General features: G+C 52.6%; 10 protein-coding genes across 10 annotated transcripts; 5 read left to right on the top strand and 5 right to left on the bottom strand.

Annotated features, from left to right (window-relative positions):
* Nucleotides 1-628: 628 nt before the first annotated feature.
* Nucleotides 629-1006, top strand: CLUP02_12537 (uncharacterized protein; the record flags this gene model as incomplete). The annotated part of the gene is made up of 1 exon (XM_049291501.1): nucleotides 629-1006. The coding sequence occupies one exon, from the start codon at nucleotides 629-631 to the stop codon at nucleotides 1004-1006; it is 378 nt and encodes a 125-aa protein (XP_049148646.1).
* A 200-nt stretch (nucleotides 1007-1206) lies between these two features.
* CLUP02_12536 (50S ribosomal protein L2) lies at nucleotides 1207-2567 on the bottom strand (the record flags this gene model as incomplete). Its single annotated transcript, XM_049291500.1, has 4 exons — nucleotides 1207-1263; nucleotides 1337-1399; nucleotides 1459-1532; nucleotides 1589-2567. The coding sequence occupies 4 exons, from the start codon at nucleotides 2565-2567 to the stop codon at nucleotides 1207-1209; spliced, it is 1173 nt and encodes a 390-aa protein (XP_049148645.1).
* Nucleotides 2568-2822: 255 nt separating this feature from the next.
* Nucleotides 2823-6149, top strand: CLUP02_12535 (cyclin; the record flags this gene model as incomplete). Its single annotated transcript, XM_049291499.1, has 12 exons — nucleotides 2823-2859; nucleotides 2920-3105; nucleotides 3170-3496; nucleotides 3560-3594; nucleotides 3646-3833; nucleotides 3892-3991; nucleotides 4072-4266; nucleotides 4334-4384; nucleotides 4433-4483; nucleotides 4568-5764; nucleotides 5817-5955; nucleotides 6007-6149. 12 exons carry the CDS (start codon nucleotides 2823-2825, stop codon nucleotides 6147-6149), a joined length of 2649 nt encoding a protein of 882 aa, XP_049148644.1.
* A 54-nt stretch (nucleotides 6150-6203) lies between these two features.
* CLUP02_12534 (uncharacterized protein) lies at nucleotides 6204-6644 on the top strand (the record flags this gene model as incomplete). Its single annotated transcript, XM_049291498.1, has 1 exon — nucleotides 6204-6644. One exon carries the CDS (start codon nucleotides 6204-6206, stop codon nucleotides 6642-6644), a length of 441 nt encoding a protein of 146 aa, XP_049148643.1.
* Nucleotides 6645-6806: 162 nt separating this feature from the next.
* On the top strand, nucleotides 6807-7168 carry CLUP02_12533 (uncharacterized protein; the record flags this gene model as incomplete). The annotated part of the gene is made up of 3 exons (XM_049291497.1): nucleotides 6807-6901; nucleotides 6982-7070; nucleotides 7125-7168. 3 exons carry the CDS (start codon nucleotides 6807-6809, stop codon nucleotides 7166-7168), a joined length of 228 nt encoding a protein of 75 aa, XP_049148642.1.
* A 51-nt stretch (nucleotides 7169-7219) lies between these two features.
* Nucleotides 7220-9239, bottom strand: CLUP02_12532 (chitin deacetylase; the record flags this gene model as incomplete). The annotated part of the gene is made up of 7 exons (XM_049291496.1): nucleotides 7220-7565; nucleotides 7639-7730; nucleotides 7793-7850; nucleotides 7913-8228; nucleotides 8285-8304; nucleotides 8364-8998; nucleotides 9189-9239. The coding sequence occupies 7 exons, from the start codon at nucleotides 9237-9239 to the stop codon at nucleotides 7220-7222; spliced, it is 1518 nt and encodes a 505-aa protein (XP_049148641.1).
* A 60-nt stretch (nucleotides 9240-9299) lies between these two features.
* On the bottom strand, nucleotides 9300-10794 carry CLUP02_12531 (uncharacterized protein; the record flags this gene model as incomplete). The annotated part of the gene is made up of 8 exons (XM_049291495.1): nucleotides 9300-9513; nucleotides 9569-9657; nucleotides 9731-9767; nucleotides 9825-10006; nucleotides 10037-10115; nucleotides 10247-10330; nucleotides 10396-10511; nucleotides 10591-10794. The coding sequence occupies 8 exons, from the start codon at nucleotides 10792-10794 to the stop codon at nucleotides 9300-9302; spliced, it is 1005 nt and encodes a 334-aa protein (XP_049148640.1).
* A 2638-nt stretch (nucleotides 10795-13432) lies between these two features.
* Nucleotides 13433-14838, top strand: CLUP02_12530 (PAP2 superfamily protein; the record flags this gene model as incomplete). The annotated part of the gene is made up of 2 exons (XM_049291494.1): nucleotides 13433-13674; nucleotides 13743-14838. The coding sequence occupies 2 exons, from the start codon at nucleotides 13433-13435 to the stop codon at nucleotides 14836-14838; spliced, it is 1338 nt and encodes a 445-aa protein (XP_049148639.1).
* Nucleotides 14839-15885: 1047 nt separating this feature from the next.
* CLUP02_12529 (casein kinase II subunit beta-2) lies at nucleotides 15886-16987 on the bottom strand (the record flags this gene model as incomplete). Its single annotated transcript, XM_049291493.1, has 3 exons — nucleotides 15886-16362; nucleotides 16490-16735; nucleotides 16928-16987. The coding sequence occupies 3 exons, from the start codon at nucleotides 16985-16987 to the stop codon at nucleotides 15886-15888; spliced, it is 783 nt and encodes a 260-aa protein (XP_049148638.1).
* Nucleotides 16988-17466: 479 nt separating this feature from the next.
* On the bottom strand, nucleotides 17467-20828 carry CLUP02_12528 (uncharacterized protein; the record flags this gene model as incomplete). The annotated part of the gene is made up of 3 exons (XM_049291492.1): nucleotides 17467-18168; nucleotides 18222-20378; nucleotides 20445-20828. The coding sequence occupies 3 exons, from the start codon at nucleotides 20826-20828 to the stop codon at nucleotides 17467-17469; spliced, it is 3243 nt and encodes a 1080-aa protein (XP_049148637.1).
* Between the last annotated feature and the right edge of the window lie 738 nt (nucleotides 20829-21566).

The following is a 21566-nucleotide window of genomic DNA, read 5'->3' as shown; positions in this document are numbered from 1 at the left end:
AATAATTAAGCTACTTTTATTATACTCCGTATGCCTATTGCTGCGTGCTATAACTCGTAATAAAAAGCGACGTAATATGTTAATAGTCTGTTTTTATCTCTTTAAATTAACACAAATGACAAGCAAGCCCAGCGGTCTGGCAAAACCCTCAGTGAATCCGTGAATGAAGCTGACAGTATCCGATTTGACACTTGATACATTACGTGTATTGTTAGTGACAACGTCTGATTCACCGTTGGAAACAACCCGATGCGAGATAATCCTGTTACCATAAAGAGATCTTCATGCACCTCCTTTAGCAGCTCACCAACCTAGCACTTTACTTACTAGCAGTGCCTACAGCCCTCCAGGGTAGAGAAGCGACTGATTCATTTACTTGATCAAATAAAGAAAAGCCAAGGCGACAGTTCCATCGCCTCAACGTCAGCAACTAGCGTAAGTCAGCAACACCTTCGGGAACCCTCAATCAAAACGGGCCGCCCGTCCTAACATCAATTCGAAACAGGCTATTTCAATACACTTTCACGCTTACCGAAAAGTCGTGAGCTATTGAGCTATCCAAAGCCAAAGACACCTAGACAAGCAAGTCGGAACACGTAAAAAGTCTTTGCTCAGAAAAAGAGAACCAATGTCCCAAGATACATCCTCGGGGGATAACCCCGTCCCGAAGTTGTGGTGGATCATGGTGGGCGGTAACAGCCTCGCTTCATCCCCATCTTGGAACCGATTTCTCTCCATGACAGCCGAACGGAACAAGGTAAGTCGGGACGCAAAGAAAGAGAAGACGGGTTTCAAGGAGGCTCAGAAAGCTGCGAAAGAAGAGCTTGAAAGAGCCAAGAAAACGTATAAGGAGACATTCGCCGGCGGAGTGACGGCCTGGAGGGAGCGGAGCCGTGGAGCAGAAACCACCGCTAACGGAACCGGAACTGGGACCGGTCCAGATCCCGAGCAGCGCACCGAGGAGACGACCACTGCTGGACAAAACAGGCCCGAGGGAGATGGCTGAGCGTCTACGAGCTTGGCTTAATAGCACGGCCGGTTCAACCCAGGGCGCCTCTGCTGCTACACGTGATAGTATATAGTTGTGACCGAAAGACTTGGATAATGGGCATGATCAGAAATGAAGCTGCGGTATCTTGGGAGAATGCGCCGGAGGCCGGCAACTCAACATGAATAGCTCTATGATACAAATACTATGACATACATTTACAGCAGGGGCATCGAGCGTCGTTTCAGGCTCGGTAAATGTCTGTTCGCGTCCGTCTACAGTCGGATCTCGTCGATGGACTAGCATGACTTATGAGGCCTTGCTTCTTCTCTTGCCCATGTTGCGTACTCTGGGCTCGACAACCCACTTGTTGAAGTTGTGCTTGCGACGGGTCTTGAAGCCGCCCTTGGCCTGTAGGATGTGTGTATCAGTAGCTGCGAGAGTATGAGGGGCAGCAGGGAGAAACGTACGGGAGTGCCCCATGGACTGGTAGGGTGGCGATTACCCTTCGACTTACCACGACCACCACCGTGAGGGTGGTCAACTGTCACACGATTGTTAGTGTTTCCAATACGTAGAGGCAAGGTTGGTTACACGTACCGGAGTTCATGGCAAGACCACGAACCGTGGGGCGAATGTTGAGCCATCTGCTTCGTCCGGCCTTGCCCAATTGTCTGTACTGGTGGTGGGGGTTGCTAGCGACTCCAATCGTTGCGCAAGCGTCTTTGCTGACTCTGCGAATCTCGCCGCTCTGAAGACGAACGTTGATGTACTTGCCCGTAACAACCTTGGTACCGTCGTCCCTGGTCTCTTCCTCCTTGGAAACCAAGATTGCGTAGGTACCAGCACTGCGACAGAACACAGCACCGCCCTTGGCTCTCGAGCCGACGTTGAAGATAACAGTACCAACAGGAATCATGTGCATGGGCAAGCAGTTGCCTCTCCAGGCCGTTTTGGCTGCCAAAATACCGGGATCGACGACGCCACCCATGCTGTCAAGAAGGTCCTTGGGGATACCGGAACGGTAGCTGTGGACGACGTCGCCGGCACGCATACCCTCAGCAGCAACGATGTAGCTCTTGCGCCCGGTAGACTTGTTCGAGAGCAGCGCAATGTGAGCACTTCGACCCGGATCGTACTCGATGCGATCGACCAGATGCGGACCAGCCTGCCAGCGCTCAAAATCAACGGTTCGTATCCTCCTCTTCGCGCCACCTCCGTGATGTCTGACGGTGATCCTTCCAGAGTTGTTACGACCTCCCTTGCCGTGGCCCTTCTTGGGGTAGGTCAGTGGCAGGAAGGGTCGGCCCTTCCACAGGTGATCGTTGATCGGACGCTTCAGATGACGGACTCCGGGTGTTCGCGGCTTGTAGGTGCGCATAATTACGGAGTCGTTGTTTGCTTTCTCGATAGTGGGGGCAGTTGCGGCAGGCTCGCTGGATTTCGTGGCGGGCTTCTCGACGGACTTCTTCCTCGTGGCAGTGGCATATTGTCGAATCGCAAGCCCACGAAAGGCGGTCGAACCGAGGAGACTTGAGCAGCTCCTCTGAGCTGACAAGAGCATCATAGAGCGCGACATATTGGCATCAATGTGCGGTTATGAGTCCAATTGAAGGCTCCCTTTTCTCGGGTCGGTTGGTTACGTTCAGGAGAAGCTGGACAGGCGCAGCATATCGCGTAAAGGGACGGCTCGGTCGGGGTGTAGTGGCTGCAGGATAGCGAAGACAACCCTGAGATAGGTCTCAATTGCTCAATTGTGCCCAGAACTATCCGAATTCGACCCTAATTGCTGTTGGGATACTCGTTGGGCGGGAATACAGTCCCTGTTGTCGTGATGGCTGAAGCGGCTCTATCAGGTACGCTTGAGGCCAGTGCAGATTTCGAGCTTTAGGAAATAATTATTCTGCCGGCGCCGATGAACTGACGTCCAGGAACGGAAGCCCAGTCATTGGCGGTACGTACTGAAGGGGCAGAAGCTTCAGCCACATTTAGTGGACCTGGGTGGCTGAACCCTTGGGTTAAGCCTCAGACGCCTCGACACGACCAGGCAGGCCGCCTCTGGAAGCGTGACGGGACGTGGTCGGGAAGGCAGCCAATGGTGCTCTGGTTGCCCCGCGGTTGCTGCTGTTGATTGCTATTGTGACCGGGGTAACTCCCCATTTTCCACGTCTTTTTTTGCAGTCTTCTCCATCAGCCAGCAGACCTTCTTTCGCGTGCAGCCGGGGCAATCGCGTATCCACCCTCACACTGCTTCCACTCTCGCTTGGCTACCACCACGATTCTCGAACTTCCTCATAAGCCTACGATTATCTCCGGGTTTAAGGCACTTTGATATTCCTGCTGCTCCTTTCGAGGTATCTTCAATCTCGCCCCAGGCAACCGACAACAGATACACATTCTCACTACTGTCACCGCTCAAGCTGCTCCTCCATCCTCAAGACAGCTTCTTATTCATTCTCATCCTCACTTTACCACAATCGAAACCATCACCACGGCATCATCCTTCTTGTCGCATACCGCACACATCCACCTTCTCACCAGCATTCCATCCGACCTGCTCGTCATAGCCAGCACCGCCAGGCCCTCTATTTGAATCACTCACGGCAGTGAATTTCTTCGATTCACTACCTTCAACCGCCACACACGCCCAGAGCTAGATATATCTGTCTAGCTCAGCTGTCCGGCCCTCATATTCTTCACCTGTTGCACACAAAGAAACCGAATTCTCTTATGAGATTTCACTGAGTCGCGACTACATCCTCAGCCATCGTTCACGACAAAGACACCCCCGACGCGACTTTTCCTTTAGCGAGAGTCAAGAAGCCACTCCCTGTCCGCCGTTCGCGTGTGCACCAACTGCACGCCTGTCTGCTTCAGATACGCTACTGTGGTGACCAAACCAGGGCCACCGCGAGCCGCGACTTGAAAAAATCGGTACGTACCTCCCAAAGCTGGCGGCTCTGGTCCCATTCACAATACGGTCCCCACTGCATACCACATCACGTCCATTCGTTCCCACTACCTCAGCAAAACACATCACACATTGATTGTCCTTTCACCTCCTCCCACATAAACAACCTCAGTTTTGCCCGAAGCCCAATCTCCTAATACCCCTACCTCTACCTCTGTATTGCACTCTCCTCCTTGGTCTCAGCATCTTTGCATCTTTGTCAATTGGCTCTTGGGACGCGACTGATCTCGCCCATCAAGTGTTTGGCGTCGAGCCTGAGCAAGCGTTTTGCCCGCGTTCGAGTCGCCCGTCATCATCATTCCCCAAGGTATGCATGTCTCGACCTTGCTCGCCTCTTTCCATTACCGCGCTGTTCCTCTTCCTCTTCCTCCAAGCATAAAGTTGCTTTATCCTATACTGTCTCTGCTTGGAACCTTACCTTTGAGGTGGCACCGGCATCTCGACGCGTCCCAATGCTAACCTTGACCTAATAGAATCCTACACCTCAGATACTCAACTTGACATACTCAGTTGACAAGATGCCCGTAAGTCTACTCGTGAATGCTTATCCTTGCAACACGCCCAGTAAGCTCTCGTCGCGTCGATATCGTGCTCACCCTTTCCTTCAGGTTACCCGTCCGGCGCGTGCAACACGCCTCGTTTCGAACGAGAACGATGAGAACAGCGGAACCACGCGCATGACGCGTGCCAAAGCAGCTGCACTAAGCGTTGACGAGCTTGCTGCCCCAGGAAAGGCTCTCGCCACGAAGAAGTCTGCAACCAACGCGATCCCGGCAGCTCAACGAACCAAACGCGCCGCCCTCGGCGACGTCAGCAATGTTAACAAGCCAGAGGCTGGCGCAGGCAAGAAGCCTACCGGCAAGGTTGGCCTCGTCTCCAAGGCTGAGAAGCCTACTGGAATCACCAAGAAGTCTACCAGCACCACCAGATCTGTGGCACCCAGAGAGAAGAAGGACAAGGCACCCGGCTCAGGATCCGGCGCGATCTCGAAGAGAAAGGTCACGACCAAGGTCATCAAGGAGGAGAAGGAGATCTCTCTGGACGACAGCGAACCTATGCGCAAGAAGCCAGCTACCGAGAGCCGAACCAAGTCCGACCAGGAGAACGTCAAGAGCCAGACTCCAGTCGAGTCTGAGCCCGTCAATGCCAACAAGCCCTTCGTCTACCCCAAGAATGTTACCAACCTGGACGAGGAGGACCTGGATGACCCGTTGATGGTGGCCGAGTATGCCAATGAGATCTTTGAATATCTCAAGGATTTGGAGTGCAACTCCATTCCCAACCCCAACTACATGGAGCACCAAGACGACTTGGAGTGGAAGACGCGTGGAATTCTAGTCGACTGGTTGATTGAGGTGCACACGCGCTTCCACCTCCTCCCTGAGACTCTTTTCCTGGCCATCAACATCATTGACCGCTTCCTCTCGGAAAAGGTCGTGCAGCTCGACCGCCTGCAGCTTGTTGGCATCACCGCTATGTTCATCGCCTCCAAGTACGAGGAAGTTTTGTCGCCTCACGTCGCCAACTTTCGCCATGTTGCCGATGATGGATTTAGCGAGGCTGAGATCCTCAGCGCGGAGCGATTCGTTCTTGGAACCCTGAACTATGATCTGAGCTACCCCAACCCTATGAACTTCCTGCGTCGCATCAGCAAGGCCGACAACTACGACATTCAGTGCCGTACCATCGGCAAGTACCTAATGGAGATCAGCCTCCTCGACCACCGTTTCATGGCATACCGTCCCAGTCATGTCGCGGCCGGTGCTATGTACCTGGCCCGCCTCATCCTGGACCGTGGTGACTGGGTATGTAATATGGATCATAACAAAGTGGGCTAGTTGACTGACAATTCAACAGGATGACACCATCGCATTCTATGCTGGCTACAACGAAGAGGAGATTGAGCCCGTCGTTCGCCTCATGGTGGACTATCTTGCCCGCCCGGTCGTCCACGAGGCCTTCTTCAAGAAGTATGCGAGCAAGAAATTCCTCAAGGGTGAGTACCTCCTTGGCCTCGTGCCTCATTTCGTTGCTGACATTTGTGTAGCCTCCATCCTCACCCGCCAATGGGCGAAGAAGAGTGCTCCTCACTTCGGCATTGTCGATGTTCATCTATCCCTGGACCAGATCTCAAACAAAGAAGACGAGCACTATCCTGAGGAAGAGGAGGAGGAGGAGGCCAACTATTAGCCATCCTGTGCCGAATAGTTGGATCATCTTCTGCGTTTACGGCCACTTTTACGAATGCATACATCGGCGACACGCACCTCTATAGGTGCAGTAGTCATCCTTGTCGCGCTACCCCAGGTTCTTGACATTAGCCCCCACGGGCTTGCGGGGGGATGGCGATTGGGCTTTATTCTTTTTCTCTGGGTTAGATTGTGTCCAGACTCATCTGTCAGATATGGGCAGCTGTTTTGTGCTGCTTTGTTTTTGTGGGTTTATATTTTCCATCGCATTGGGACTTCGTTGCTCTTGTCTCATGAACGGCGCATGGAGTCAGGACAAGGATATCACGAAAGCGGACGGTTTGGCTGGAGTTCGTTGACTCTGTCTTCCACTGGGCTGGCAAGACATGGAATTCACTATTTTTGTGTGTTAAGGCATGGCTGGCCTACAAGTGAGGGTGTCTTGTCGTCGTCTAATCGTTGCTCCCGTTCGGAGTGTTTTGATGATGCGCAATGAGGGAAGGCAAACATACCATACATCGGGGGCGGGAGTGGGGGCTGGCTTATCGCCAACGGCATCGTGAAAAAAACCTGTACATACATCTGTTCGGAGAATCGGGTTCAGGAAGGGCTGAATACATTGCATTGCTTTTTTCTGTTCGACATAATAGGAGTCATCATGAGCTCACGTGTCTATATTTGCTATGCCGCCAGTAAGCTGTTGGATTCAGTATGCATCCACAGCGGAGGGTCAAACACACTTATACTACCACAGTGCCACACCCGTGAGATGACTTACTTGAGCCTGTTTAAGTAGACTGATTGGGGTTCATTCATATTCGACGTCACTAAAGGGGAATGAGGCCCATGGTCTTCAACTCTGCTGAGTATCAGAGCCGCAAGTTGTTTTGCATAGAGAAAAGTATTATTCAACAAGAACTATGTAACACTAGATAATATACACTATATTACGGTTTGATACAGACTCCCAAACGAGGCGATCATTGGGTAGACACTAACATCATCGAGCAGCTATGCTGAAGAGGGCACGAATCTGACACTCTTCAAAATCTGTCGACACGACTGGAGAGCTTAGCCAAGGGTGGTGCGCGCATCCGTTCGGTACCAGTTGGCTTTGGGATCGCCGAGGCACTCGCCAATGGTGACCATGTTCTTGCCCTTGAACTTTTGAAGCGTGAACTCTGTGAGGTTGTAAACGGTCTGGTAGTGGATGTCGTGGCCAATGACGAGGAAGTTGTCGCTGGCCGCAGGCTTGGCGGCGATGGCCTGGGTGACAATGTCCTTGGACTGCTGGATCTCCGTGGCGCTGTCGTGGAGGTAGTCGGCGGTGTCGAGGTCGAAGTAGATGATGGAGTAGCCGAGTGCCTTCATGTCGCGCTCGCAGCCGCAGGCGGCTGTGCAGGAGGAGTAAGGGGGTCTTTTTTGGGGGGGAGAAGATGAGTGTTAGTCGGGTCTTATCGCAGGGTTGGGTGATGGGGTTGCTTTCATACCTCATGTAAGTAGGGAAGACGCCGATGATGTTACGGACAGCCATCTCGAGTTTGTACATCTCATCCTTGCGCTGCGCCGAGGTGATGGTGCACTGGTGACTCAAAGTCAGCAAACCCGTCGACGAGAAGACGGATCCTTGGCAAGAATACATACCAGATCAGCGTGAGACCAAGTGTGGCTGGCAATTTGGTGGCCTTCGGAGTACATGCGCCTGTCGCTCAATATTAGCCCAAAAAGCTCCCAGAGTCTTGCTGGACGGCAAAGTCGTCATACTTGATGGTGTTGGCCCAGGGGAAAGTGGTATTGTCGATTTCACCCTTTGCATTGTTGATGCCAGTGATCATGAATGTGGCCGAGGCATTGTACTTCTTCAAGAGATCCAACAGGTCGTTTGTGTACGCGGCCGGGCCATCGTCATAAGTTAGGGCAACGTCACCGGGCTTAACGCAGCTGTATACACCAGGACCGCCATACTCGACCGAGCCGAGCTTGGGACGGGCAATGCTGGAGGTGTTCTGACCAGGAGGAATCTTATTGGCGTCGCATGCCGGGCCATACTGGAACAAGCAGTCGGGAGCCTTGCAGTGCTCTACATTTATGTTAGGGGTTATTTATCTAAACCGGCATGACACGGAATTCAATTACCGGCAGTTGTTCCGCAGAATCTGGTGTGGAGTTAGCAACACAGGAGAACAATTCAAGATTGGGTTGTTTGTTCACTTACCCTGCAGCAGAGCAGCACTCGTTCGCGGCGCACTTGGCGTTCCCGTTATCCGGGCCGCAGACCCCTGACCCGGAGTCTCCGCCGTCACCACCGCCTGCCGGCGGGCTGCCGTCGTTTGTGCAAGTACCGAACCCAGTCTGGCAGCCATTGGTCGCCAGACAATAGTCGTTGGTCGAACCGCACCAGCCGTTGACGGAGCAGCAGGGCAGATCCGTCGGGCAAGAGTAACCCGCCGCGCTACCCCCGTTACCAGTCTTTCCGCACGAGTTATCGGGAGAGACGTTGACTGCCACTGCGGTGCTGCTGGGACTGCTGACTGGTGCCTTGCTAGCGCTCACTGATGCTTTGCTGCTGCTTGCTGCCGCTGGGGCCTTGCTACTCGTCGTTCCCTTACACGTACCAAAGCCGGTCTGGCAACCGTTGGCGGGCAAGCAGTAGGCGTCAGTAGAGCCGCACCAGCCATTGACTGAACAGCATGGCAAATTCGTAGGGCAGGTGTACGCCTTGGAGCTACCTCCGTTTCCAGTCTTTCCACATGAGTTATCTGGGGAGACGGCCCGGATGCCGAGGGGAGGCGAGGCCACAGCCGTTCCAGCGAGGGCGAGCACGAGGAGCTCGAGAATAGACATGTTGAGCTGTTAGTCGACAAGTAACAGGGCACAGTCCCGAAGAGCCAAGAAGAACGAGCGTGGTGTGGAGAAGAGCGAGTGAATGTCAACCAGATCAAGCCAAGAAATACGGCGATGGGAGACGATTTAAGAACATCGAGCCATTGCCCCTAAAAGCCCCTAAAAGAAAGCTGTGAAAAACGCGAATCACCAAAACGGTGAGCCGCGAGATCCTTCTAGAGGCTCGAGATGGGACTATCTTTGTCATGGCGCGGTAGTAAAGGGGCCCCGCTGCTGTGTTTGAGAATCAGTTCAATGTCAGGGTCGACTACTTTTGGGTCGCCAAACTACCATCGGTTGCTACATCGTATGAGATGGTGGCGTTTTCAGAGTTGTGGATGGCTCTAGTTCCACAAAGACTCCTGGTGCCGTTGCAGAGAGATGGAAGACCAAAATGGGCATAGCGATGTGCGGGCGAGAATAGGGGGCTTTGACCGAAACAGGCTGCTTTTACGATGTAGGATGCGGCTAGCGGATGCTCCCTCGAGGACCGTGTGTCGACGAGGTCAGAGTTGCTCGGAAACAACCTAATGCTACCCTAGCTTGCGTGTGGTAGACTGGAGCTGAGAAACGGCCCGGAGGCATCCTTGAGACAAATCGCGAACCATCATGATAGATATTATGCGCTAGCTGAACGTCAATATCGCGGACCCAAGACTTGGCGATGAGAATCGAATAACATCACCACGGGCGGTTGACGATATCTGAAGACGCAAAGATATCGACCCTATTGGTGCTTGATCACTGATCACAAATCCGAGCCAACTGAGCGGATTACCACTTGGATCCGAACCTTTGTGGCGGTGGCCGTTCAGAAGCTAGATTGCATTGCGGCAGGTGAATGATAGAGCCCGTGTACGACGGCTGATTTTGTTTTGGTGTTTTGATATCCTCAACGCTGAAAGCCGACAATTGTGGCGAATTCGGGTCGAGGGTCTCCGGAAACCGATATCCCAAAGCAATGGTCCGGCCGAGCTACGGGAGAAGCGGGGCCGCAAGCATTACACTTTGCCCCGAAAACATCTTTTGGTGCTGTGACTTGATGAATAAACATGGCCGACTGCGAACCTTGTTCCAGTTGTACCTGTGTTTATAGTATGTATGCAGTGATGGTGAGGCTGCTCCTGTTTAGGGTAGCCAAGTGCTGGCGAATCACGACTCATCGCTGCCATCTCAAAGACTCGGAGAATTAATTGCCCTCAGCCGCAGCTTGACCCTGTCTCCGACGGGATGTTGGCTGAATCCGTTCGCATCTCAGGGGTGGCAGCCATTTGGAAACATGAGCGAGGGTCATTGGATCTCCAGGTCGATAGGCATGGTTCGGGATCTGCAGAGCCAATGAAGCACCCTAAACGGCGTGGGACAAGGGATTGATTTGGCGTTCCCAGTCTGGAGGCGTCATGGGGGTATGTTGCGTTGCAGGAGCAGAAAACATTTTGAGTTGTACTTCATACAGACTGCGTTCTTTGGCTCTGAAGTCCTGATCAAGTTCTCAGTTCATTTGAACAAATGAACAAAGTAATTTTTACTTGGGTATATATTTTCGCCCGCCATGACACTGTACTTTGGGTTGCTGTAGCGACCGTCTGCAAGAAACTGATTGATGACGATTGAACACCTTTCCCATCCGTTGCATCGGTGCCCGAGGATACCGCGGAGCATTTACTGGCTGTCACAATGTAGTGGAGGAAAAACTTGATAGCAATGTTGTTGTGCCAGACCAGTTCATGGCGGCCCTGAGCAGTAAAATATGGAGAACCCATACCCGTATTTCGATTTTGGTTAGCGTTGTCTTCTGAAATGTGCCTTCTGCTTAAGCGGGCTGAGCTGTGGCATTGGGCAGAGGCCACGCGTGTGAAAATTGACGAAGGTGTCGACGTGCCGGTCTGCCGATGATCCCGGGGCATGGGCGGGACCAAGGCGGAACAGGCGAGCACACAAGGCCGTTGTGCGACGAGCAGCGAGTGTCGTGAGTCGTGATGGCTGGCAAATTAAGACGACGTTAGGGAACAGGTTGGAATGTAGGTAAGCTACCGTGGAATCTCTCCGGAATACCTAATAGCAGGTGACAGGCCAAGACAAGAGCTGTACGGAGTACGTGTTTCTCTGTCAGTTAAAAGCTCCATCAATGGACTTAAAGACTCGTTGTGGGAACAAGTGTCAGCTGTGATTGTGTGTAGATGAATGTGTGTGCCAGTGGTCGGTCAGTGGTTGGTAATTGAAGATCGAGTGACGGCGCATGCTTGGCACATTTGTGGCATAGAGCAACGAATTGGTACGCAATCTTCTGTCCTTGGTCTGTAAAGTGGTTTATAGAATCCTAGACCTAACATGGTCAATGATCAGAGCAAAAGAATGCGGTGCGATGGGCAAGTCAAAAAGGCAGGTTAATGAAAGTGAAGCTGACAAGACTCTTGGCAGAGTCAGAAGTGACAGGATTCAGTCGATTGACTGCTTCTTGTGATCCACAGTGCCGAGACCCAAGCCACCCTCGCCAGTGCATCGTGCATCTTGTGGTACGTACTGCCTTAGCTAAGGTAAGCGAAAGGGGCTCGTTCAGTAATACCTTACCTTGCCTCACTAGGAACGTACTTCGCAACGGGTACACGGGAAGTAGGCGCACAGGTCGGTCTGGGTCTGGTGTGAAGTCTCAGATGGGGCCTTCCTTCCGTTCTCACCTCCGCAACGGTAATGGAAACCAGAGGTACCTTGCAAGTACCCGCCAGGCACAGCCTTACCAAGTACCTAGGTATGTTCCTTCCCTTCCCTTTTCCTCCCTCTGGTGAAAGAAGTCGCACAGGACACAAGGCAGGCCAAATGGGCTCCCTCAGGCGCTTTCTCAAACACTTGAGAGACTCGGGATTGATGATTCGAGTCAAGAAATGGCTGGGGCTGCCGTGACCCTTTTTACCCTTTCCCATCTTCGATCTTCTTTCGGCTCTTCACGCAGTGCGTAACGCGCAACATATGGATACCTTACGTGCTGCCATCCATCTAAGTGTACCGCCCCTCGGGTTCCGGTTAACGTGGGTGATGAAATGGCAGGGTTGTCGCAACGAGTCCGCGGGATCCTAAGCTGCGAGATTAGCCGAGTGAGGACAAGAGCTATATACTAATCGTACAGCTACGTCAAATGGCTCGGCCATGCTGTGTTAGCCTGTACTCTGTTGGCTTCGTCCAAGCCCAAAAATACATTAGATGCGATGGTCCATGATCGGCTGCGCCTGCATCAGGGGACTTCCTTCATCTGTTGCCTGTTGGCGTAGCTCAAGCTCGTGCTCACCTTCAGCATTCATGCATTGCGCTGTCAGCCATCTGCAGACCCCATAACGCCCATCAAAGTTTAGACGTGTACGGATGAACGACCCCTAACGCAGTCGATAATACCAATTACTTTTCTGCCATGCTTGAATTCTTTGACGGCTCGTGAGCTGCACGATTATTGATGCCCTCCGCTAGACTGGCTGGCTGCTCAATGTTAAGGTTGCGTTGCCGCTGATTGATGTACCTCAATGTATCACGTTAGCCAACAGCTCCTCTTGAATCGCCCCAAACTACCGCCGCCGCCGTCTCGAGCACTGCCACGCGACTGCTTACTCCGTTTGTTTCGGCACTCTCCTACCCTGTCGTCGACTTCAAAGTGCTTCCGTCCCTTCCACCTTCTTCACCTCTCGACAGCTCCCATGTCTCCTTGGTCCTGAGCCCTGAGTGTAAGAGTACCTGACAGCTCGACTTCTTTTCATATTTTCTCCAAACGTCTTCGCGTATTCAATTGCCATCGGGTTTTCTACAATCCGTAACCTGACCTCCACTGCCCTTCTTCACCAGAGACAAAATCAGCCAGTAGACCAAATACACACCACTACATATACCGTGCTACCACGCTTGGCGCGTTCTCAGGTCCCTTACACGTACCTTACACTACACATTATTCAAACATCAAACAAGTCGCCGGCCCCTCGTGTCTTGTTGCCGTCTCTACACTTCTCTCTTTACTCGCGCCGGCCAAACTTTACCTTCCTCACTTTCACATCGCAACTCAGTTACCTTGGCCTGATAATTTTATCAGCCCGACATTTGCCCCTGCCTTTCGCTCTCTGCCTCACTCACATCTCACCCTAGATACCTCTCCGCGAGGTACCGCAGCCCCGGCCAGCCACCACCCAGGTGCCGTATCCGCGCGCACTTTTCACTACGCCATCATCGTCGCCGTGCGGATCCTTTCCCCATTCCTAACCCCATAACACTAAAACTCTCTTTCCCTCTGCCCATACAGATACGCTTGCTACCTTTCATTCACCTGAAGTAGCTTGGAGCCACCTCCCTTCGGATTCGGATGACCTCCTTCCCCTCCCCCAACTACTTCTTGCCTTTTTCTTCTCTCCCCTTACCCTTCACCTCATGTCCTCGTCCATTCCTCTCGCAAACTTGTCGCCCTCATCGAGGCCCTCGTACTACAAGATGCCCGAATCACCAGCGCCCTACTCCAGGCGCCGTCCGCATCGCGGCCACTGGACTCCCTCGCTAATTGGATCATACGTCTTCGACTGGCTTGTCCTCGCCGTTGTCGGCGGCATTGCCACCGTATTGGGCATCGTCGAGCCGAACAAGCGTCCTTTCTCTGTCCTCGACCCCAATATCTCGTAAGACACTAGAACCGCCGCTTAACGTCCCTTCTTCTACCGCATCTTGCTGACCCAAAGTTTAACAGCTTCCCGTTCACCCACCACGAGACCGTGCCTATGTGGCTAGCCGCCATCATTGCTGTCGCTGGCCCCATCATCGTCATCGCTGCCGTGTGCCTCATCCTCGTCCCCGGAAATACTGTTCCTAAGGGAACTCCCAAGTCTCTCATCTGGAAACGGAAGCTGTGGGAATTGCACGTTGGATATCTCGGTCTTGCTCTCGCTCATGTTGGCGCCTTCTTCATCACCAACGGCATGAAGAACATGTTCGGTAAACCACGACCCGATCTTCTTTCTCGATGCCAGCCCGACCTGGCCAACATACAGAAGTACATCGTTGGTGGTACATCCGCCAACATTACCGGCTTAACAGGTGCGGCAGGCTTTGGTCAGCTTGTGTCTGCAGCCATTTGCACAAATACCGATTCGCACACGCTCAACGATGGTTTCCGCAGCTACCCGTCTGGTCACTCGAGCTCCGCCGCCGCCGGTCTGATCTACCTGTCTCTTTTCCTCGCCAGCAAGTTCGCCGTTACCCTACCATTCGTGGCTTCAGACAACGGTGCCGATTCCCACTCGGCTTTCCCATCTCGCATCAAGAAGGCTGGATCCGGTTATGAGGAGGTCGGACTCGGCGAAAGCGGATCGCTCAATCCCGATTCCACCACTGCAGCCAGGAACTTGGCTGAGCATAACAAGGTCGTTACGGCTGTCCGTCGACAAGCTGCTGCCCCTCCGATCTATCTCCTGACCATCGTCGTTATACCTTGGTTCGCTTCCATCTTCATTGCTGGCTCTCGCTGGTTTGACTTCCGCCATCACGGTTTCGACATTCTTTTCGGCTACATGATTGGAATTTTTACATCCATCTTCGCCTTCCGCTACTACCACCTTCCGATCACTCAGGGTGCTGGCTGGGCATGGGGTCCTCGCAGCCACGATAAAGCTTGGTGGTCTGGTGTTGGCTCGTACAGTTACGCGACTGACAAAGGAGACTTTATTCGGCCTGGCGATGAGGAAGAGGCATATGTGTCGAGACCAGTCATTGGTCAAGCAACATCAACGCAGTACATGGGCAAGCAAAGCTCTCATGATGAGCCTGAGGCTGAAAATCGGTTCTGATTATGATAGAATGGGTGCGGCATGCTATAGCATCCATCGCATTTCCACACTGGGCATATTGGGGCATGAACGGAGTTTACGGTATACCACCCGCCTAAAAAAAGGAACTGGCGGGTGCCTAGGGCAATTGTTTCTTATGGGGGCCAGGCATGGCATACAGATATGACCTTTACGGAATAGATTTGTGACTGACGACCTCTGTTGACCCGTTCTACTTGTGCACAATGTTGATCATGGACAAGGAACATTGATAGCTTACCTACCGCTACAGCCCTTCTCCACTAAGATCTACAGGGCCCTAGCTGTAGTAGGCTATCTTCGAATTTCTGAATTGGCCCTGATTCTCACTCTTTCAATTTGTAATGGCGACGCCAGGACCACGGCGCTATGAACAGTTTATCAAATGTCGGGGGGAGGCATACATACATGCTCACGATCACCGGGCTCCCTGCCCACGAGACCAAGCTAGCTTTGCCTATACAAGCCGGGTATCTGCGCTTGGCCGAGTAGACTACGAACCGCGATACAAGACGAAGATATCTAGCTGGTCTACTTTACCACATGGCTATTCGACTGTGCTGTCATGTCGGGGAGGAATTTGAGCCTGCGTCGACAACCTGAGCCGTGATCTACTACCAAACTCTCCCTGGCTACCTTGAACAGCAAGCCACTTTGATCAGCAAGAGAATCTGCAAGCTCATTGGACATCTAGGTTTGTATACATTTGCTGACGAATTGATGGCTTGTGGATTGATGAACGTCACACCAAGCTTTCACGTGTACCATCAAGCGGCCGCGGCCCGAAAGGGTAAGCTTGTTGATCATGAAAGCCATCATATCATTATTCCCGAGGCCCCAGTCTACCGAATAGGAGAGATGAAAACTAGAAAAGAAAAGTGACAGCTAAGCGGGAGGAAGCCATGCCGTGGCCCGAAGAAAGCCTTTTTATCAGGTCGCCCCCCGTGTGCAATGTCGATATTGTGCCTGGCTAGAGAAGTAGCCAAAGATGAGCGAAGACCGTCTTCGCCTTGTCTTCTTTCTTCTAATTTACGCCATGGCAACGCCCTCGTCATCCCCGGCCCGTACGCGGGCTGCTGTGCCCTCAAATTCGACATCGTCGTCCTCCTCCTCCAGGAGATCCTCGTCTCGGAACCCGCTGTCCACTTCCATCTTCCGCAGGCGACGGCGCATGGAATCCTTCTTCTGGTGCTGCCACCGGATGAGGGCGGCGGGGGCGTGAACCTTGAAGCCGTAGACGCGCGGGATGTAGCGCTCGGCGCTCTTGGTAGGGATGAGTGCCGGGTAGGCCTGGAAGATGATGTTGTGGAACGAGGTGCCAAAGTAGGCGCCATCAATAGCGGCGTGGCGTGAGGATTTTGGATTATAATTATCCTCGCAACGTGCGCAGTAGAGCTTGACGGGCTTCAGGTTGGGGATGTCGGCGAGGCCCATGGGAAGGAGAGGGTGCGAATGGCACATCACACGGGGGCATTTTCCAAAGTCGGCCTTCTTGTACTTTTCAAGCTGCGAGCAGCGTTAGTATTGCCATCGTAGTAAAAGTGCAGATGTTCCAAGATCCGTCCTTCTCATTCTCCATCGGTGCAAGGAGAAACAGAAGCTGGACAAATATTCCAGAGAAGATATGGCTTACCATCTTAGCTAAGCCCCTTGTCGTAACGATGAATCGGGCGTGTACGAGACCATACAGATGTCTCGCAGACTTCTCGATCGTCTCCCTCATCTCATCGTCGCAGTCGAGGTCGAAGACATCAGTGATGAGATCCAGCGCATATTGGTAGTATTGGACCTCCGTGTTCAGCCCAGTCAAGTTGAACCGATCCGTGAGGTAGTCCTCGTCGATTTCGCAGAAGTACTCGTTTCCGCGAGAGGAAATGAACTACAAAGAGCCACGGTCAGCAGGCGATTCATCTGTGGCTAAGTGGCCGTCCTCCGAGGGTATTGCAAGGGCATTCAACAGCGCGCCAATGACCGCGTCGCAGCCCAAAGCTCGCAACCTCGGCTTCCACACTCATCAAAATTCCCTTCCCTTCGACCGCAGATAGCCCATCGCCAGTCTCTTCGCACTCACCCAGTCTCGCCAGTAGCTCGTGTAGTCACTGTCCGACTCGCTAACGAAGTCGTCCATCATGGCGGGAAGAAAGTGCGACTCGTGCCTCGACGAGCGCTCAGATCATGGCCTAGAGGTACGGTCGCGTCGGAACGTCTAGATCGTTCGTAAATGTTGATTGTTCGCGGTCGCTCGGCCGTCTCGACTATGGGCGCTGATGTGAAGAAACAGGAAGGAAGGTATTTCTCATTGGGTGGTGATTGACAGTGTTTCTCTACGCTCATCTGCAGGGCAGAAAGCAGTTGGCGGGGCTGTGGTGCGCCTGGCCAGCCGTGCCTGCCAGGGACGCTGGAGGGGGCGGGGGAGGTACGTACCTCTTGCACCGGTCATTGCACAACCCAAAGTTTATGCAGGCGCGTCTGCACAAGTGGCAATGGAACAACAGCGCCTCGTTCATCAAGGTCATCTATTTAAAGGACAAGCTCACCATACTTGTAATGTCGCGGGGAATTATTGAGAGTGGCACTCATGGACTTCGTTTTTACGTATTACAGCACCTTCTAGCGGCCGTCTGAACTAAAGCTGGCGGCAGAGCTGACCGACTGACCCTCCAACTCCATCTCGTCGCTCTGCTCTACATACTTCAACCCCAAGCCATTTACGGCTTTGCTGTGAGGCACATCAAGACGACTCATCAGCCCGGATTGATCCTTGTTACCCTGCATGGAAATATTCACGCCTTCCATCGCTTCACGGAGCGTGTCGCCAGTTTCATCCATTGCTGCCAAGAACCGCGCAAGTTCCTTGCACAGCTCCCAGTCACCCTCCTTCATTGCTCTTGATAGCAATCGTACTGTTTGTTCTGACGCAGATCCAAGCTCATCTAGAGTATGCAAGATGATAAGATAGCCTCCGGCCGTCTTCAACGACCCTCGCTGAAGCGACTCTTCGAAAAGTTCTTGTACTGGCGGGAGGTATGCGAAAAGTGTGCGCCATTGCCGCACCTCCGTTTTCCTTGTACATTGCACCACAATGTCTAGGTACTGCTTAAAAGACGACAAAAGCGAAAGCACCCTTGGTAAGATCGCCTCCTCAGGGCTTGGTCCGGAATCAACCTCCTTATCCAACACCTTGTGAAGCAGTATCTCCAACGCGTGTGCGAAGTATTCCAAATTTTGATACCGGTCTGAAAGCTTGACTGCGTCTCCTTTCCGGCCCTCGGTCAGGAGAAATCGCAGAATGTCAGGCAAGAATAAATGTGTCTGTTAATTACTATTAGCAAGTCGTCTCTCAAAAGTAGTGATGGTAAACCAACTCGAATGGCGAAGCGGAAGAAGGAGAAGCTGATGTCTCTTCGCTGTATTAGATCAGCTTCAATCCCAAGGATAATGCCCTTTCCAAGAAGTGTCGAAAGGGGGTAAAAGTCTAGAGGGACCGATATTGTCTTCGGCAGTTCTCGCTGTGCCTCATTTGAAGCCGCTTGCAGCACCTCTTGTATGTCTGCCCAGACCTTGAAATCCTGGCCATCGAACACCCAGAGTGAGTTGCGTAGAGTCACGTCTGCCTCCGCAGGTGACAAATCCTCAGCATGTGTAGCTAACCCATCAAAATGGGGCTGGTCCCGCATGCTAACATGAAATTCAACGTTTTGAGCGATGACTTTCATGTCGTACTTCAAATTACCCTCGCTATTGAATGAGGGCTGTAGCAATACCAACTTGGCATCTACTAGGAACAGGACAGACGCCACGGCGACATCTTGTGACGGATCACCGTCAACGAGTTGGCTATCTGGCAAAATCCAGCTCAGACCGCGGACTCTTGCAGGCGAGCGCACGATGCCATGAAATGCGATCTGTCCTAGCTGCACCAATCTGATCGAACCGTTGGTGGGCGCGAAAATGAAGTGGTAGAGTAGATTGTCGTAGGTGTACACAAGTAACGAGTCCTCCCCTGAAGTAGTCACTAAAACTGCAGGAGCTGGTAACCGTTCGGTGTGAAGCACCTGAGAGTTGTCGAGCGCCGTTTCTCTCGAATAGAGGCGCAATTCGTGCGACTTATTAGCCTCAACAGCAGCCACGAGGATATGCTGATACCAGCACATGCTGCCCCTGACCTGAAATTCATTTTCCATGGCTTCGTTGGCAAATGTTTTCCATCGACCACTGTTGACACTATAGTGAGCCAAACCTCGGCGCCCAGCCACAGCAACGTATCGACCATCTGGTGAAATGACAGTGTGGCGGATGGGCCACTGCTGAAGTAGATAGCCCAAGGGCACTTTCGTTGTGTGCCACAGATGCGGCTCCGCAGAGATGCTGGCTAGATCTGGCAAGTCATATCCGCGATATATCATGACGTTGGTACTCGTCTGCAAAACGGTGCGCATGAGATTTGCAGCGTTGTAGTTGCCGACGACTGCGCTTCTCGCCATTTCCAGTACCCATATTGCCTCGTGCTTGCGATGTGTAATCAGGATCTCCGAACCGCTGCCGAGCCAGACGGCGTCTCCAATGCCAGAAATCCAGTTCTCGCCATTGGCCTCAATGATAGTGTCATGTGCGCCAAAACTGTTACTGCCCGGCTTCCCGTAGACGCTCCATGTAGCCCAGCCGTTTTCATATCCAGCAAACAAACAGTAGCCGTCAGGTGAGTAGCTGAGCGTCGTGAGTGAACCAGAAACCGTTGTCGACACCGGAATGGTGTGTGTATGCGAAGGAGGAATATTGCCAGCATAATCTCGAGCCGAGTAAACACGGATGGACCCATCTGCGCAACCTACAGCAATCAATGAGAATCTTGCGTTGATGACTGCTTTTCTGGCGGACTCCTCCGGTTCAGCGGGCGTGTGGAAGCAGTAGCCTTTGAAAAGCTTTTTTGGGTCAGCGTCTTCGCGAGGATGAAGTCGCTGGACTGCATAGACCTTGCCGTCACTTGTGGTCCAGGTTGACAGGTTCATAGGCCGATCGTGGGTCATCTCGACAACGGTTATCTTCTTTTCCAGCCACCCCATTCGACTGATGATTTCTGTCTTAGTCTGGCTTCCGCTCTGGTCCGGGGTCCATCGGATGCACTGGATGGCGCCTGGTTTGCGCGTGGCAACAACTAGTTCATCATCCAGTGCTAGAGCGCTCTCTATGCCAGCATCAACTTTGATGACCATCCTGAAACGAACGCTTACATCACGCACTCCTTGACCCTCACCAGGGCCCCAGAGATACTGGTCTGGAGCTGTACTCCCGGGCTGGCCGTGGTGGTTCTGACGACGTCGTTGGATGTTTGCGTAACTTGGGAAATACGGTTTGTAAACTTGGGCTTCAGAGTCCATCGCGAGTGAGTATGTGATAAGATAGCCTAGGGTCGTCCGAACCACAAGAATAGCCGAGTCAGGTCTCATCAGAAGGTCGACGTTCTCGCCATAAGTCGATAAAGAAGTTTCCGAGCGGACTACCACTGCCAAAATCACAGTGGGCTTGAGAAGAACGTAAGCATGGTTCATTGGACTTTAAAGACAGAGCTATCCAGAGCAAGAACCAACCTTGGCTTGCCATATTGTCATTGAAGTAGAGGATATCGATGCAAAGAGGTGGCCAGGACGGGAGATGCGCAGTGCGAGGACGGGATCTTTCAGGGGAATATTGACGTTGAGGCGGGGTGATGAACGACTTGTTTCCAGATCGTGATCTTGATCGTCAACTGGTTGAATGGCGGGCGTCAGCGGTGTCATTGGCGTCGCCAGCTCAAGAGCATCGTGTGGCGACTGTTGCTGGTGAGCATTTCCGGGAGGCGATTCTAAGGCCTCGCCTGTCGGCCGATTGTCGAAGGGATTGGGCAGGCCATCGTGAGACACGACTAGGTTGAAGGCAGGACCAGACCTGCTGCTCGTTGCGAAGATTCTCGGGGTTCCTATGGGCCAATACATCTCGACAAGACCCTATGTAAACGCGTCGATCGTTTCGGTGAGGATGTGCCGTCGCAATGGCAAGGTGTTGTTGGTGACAAACGGGGGTTTCGTCGAGCCGAAGACCAGGTATTCTTTGTCGTCGAACCGCACAATGTTTTGATCATGGCCGCTGTTATTGTTCAAACGAGAATCATCGTGTTCTTTTCAAACCAATCGAGGCCCTTGGACGACATCAATATGCGGAGTGGAAAGGTGATTGATCATGCGAAATGGCGGCTTGGGATAAGCATCGTTGTACGAGCTTCTTGTTGCCGGCGGGAGCTTGTGAAGCCACCAGGGGAGCTTCCCGTCGATAAGGTACCCGACCCGCCTTTTTCGGTCTTTGGCAGCTGCACGCAGCACTCCAGCATGTTACAGGCGCTTTGTTCGGACCGCCTTACCCGAGCATCATTAGATAATCAGTGGCGCCGCAAGATGAACTCAATGAGGTGTGCCTTGAGATACTACCTACCTACCTCATACAGGGGAGTAAGGTACCCAAGCACCTAGGTAGGTACAGATATCCACTTTGTATACCGCATTCGCTCCTGCATACTAACGACAACATTGTGAAGTCCATTTTGGGGTTTGGCGTCGACCAACAATAATCAGCGTACAGTCTAGACAGCATTGATTTTGTTCTGCTGAGAGACTCAGTCTGTATGTACTGATCGATTAGTATTGTGTACTTGAATCCCGATCACTGCGGTCGACTCA

The sequence above is a fragment of the Colletotrichum lupini genome, chromosome 6, assembly GCF_023278565.1.
Source record: "Colletotrichum lupini chromosome 6, complete sequence".
NCBI lineage: Eukaryota > Fungi > Ascomycota > Sordariomycetes > Glomerellales > Glomerellaceae > Colletotrichum > Colletotrichum lupini.
This window is presented reverse-complemented; position numbering and strand designations above follow the sequence as displayed.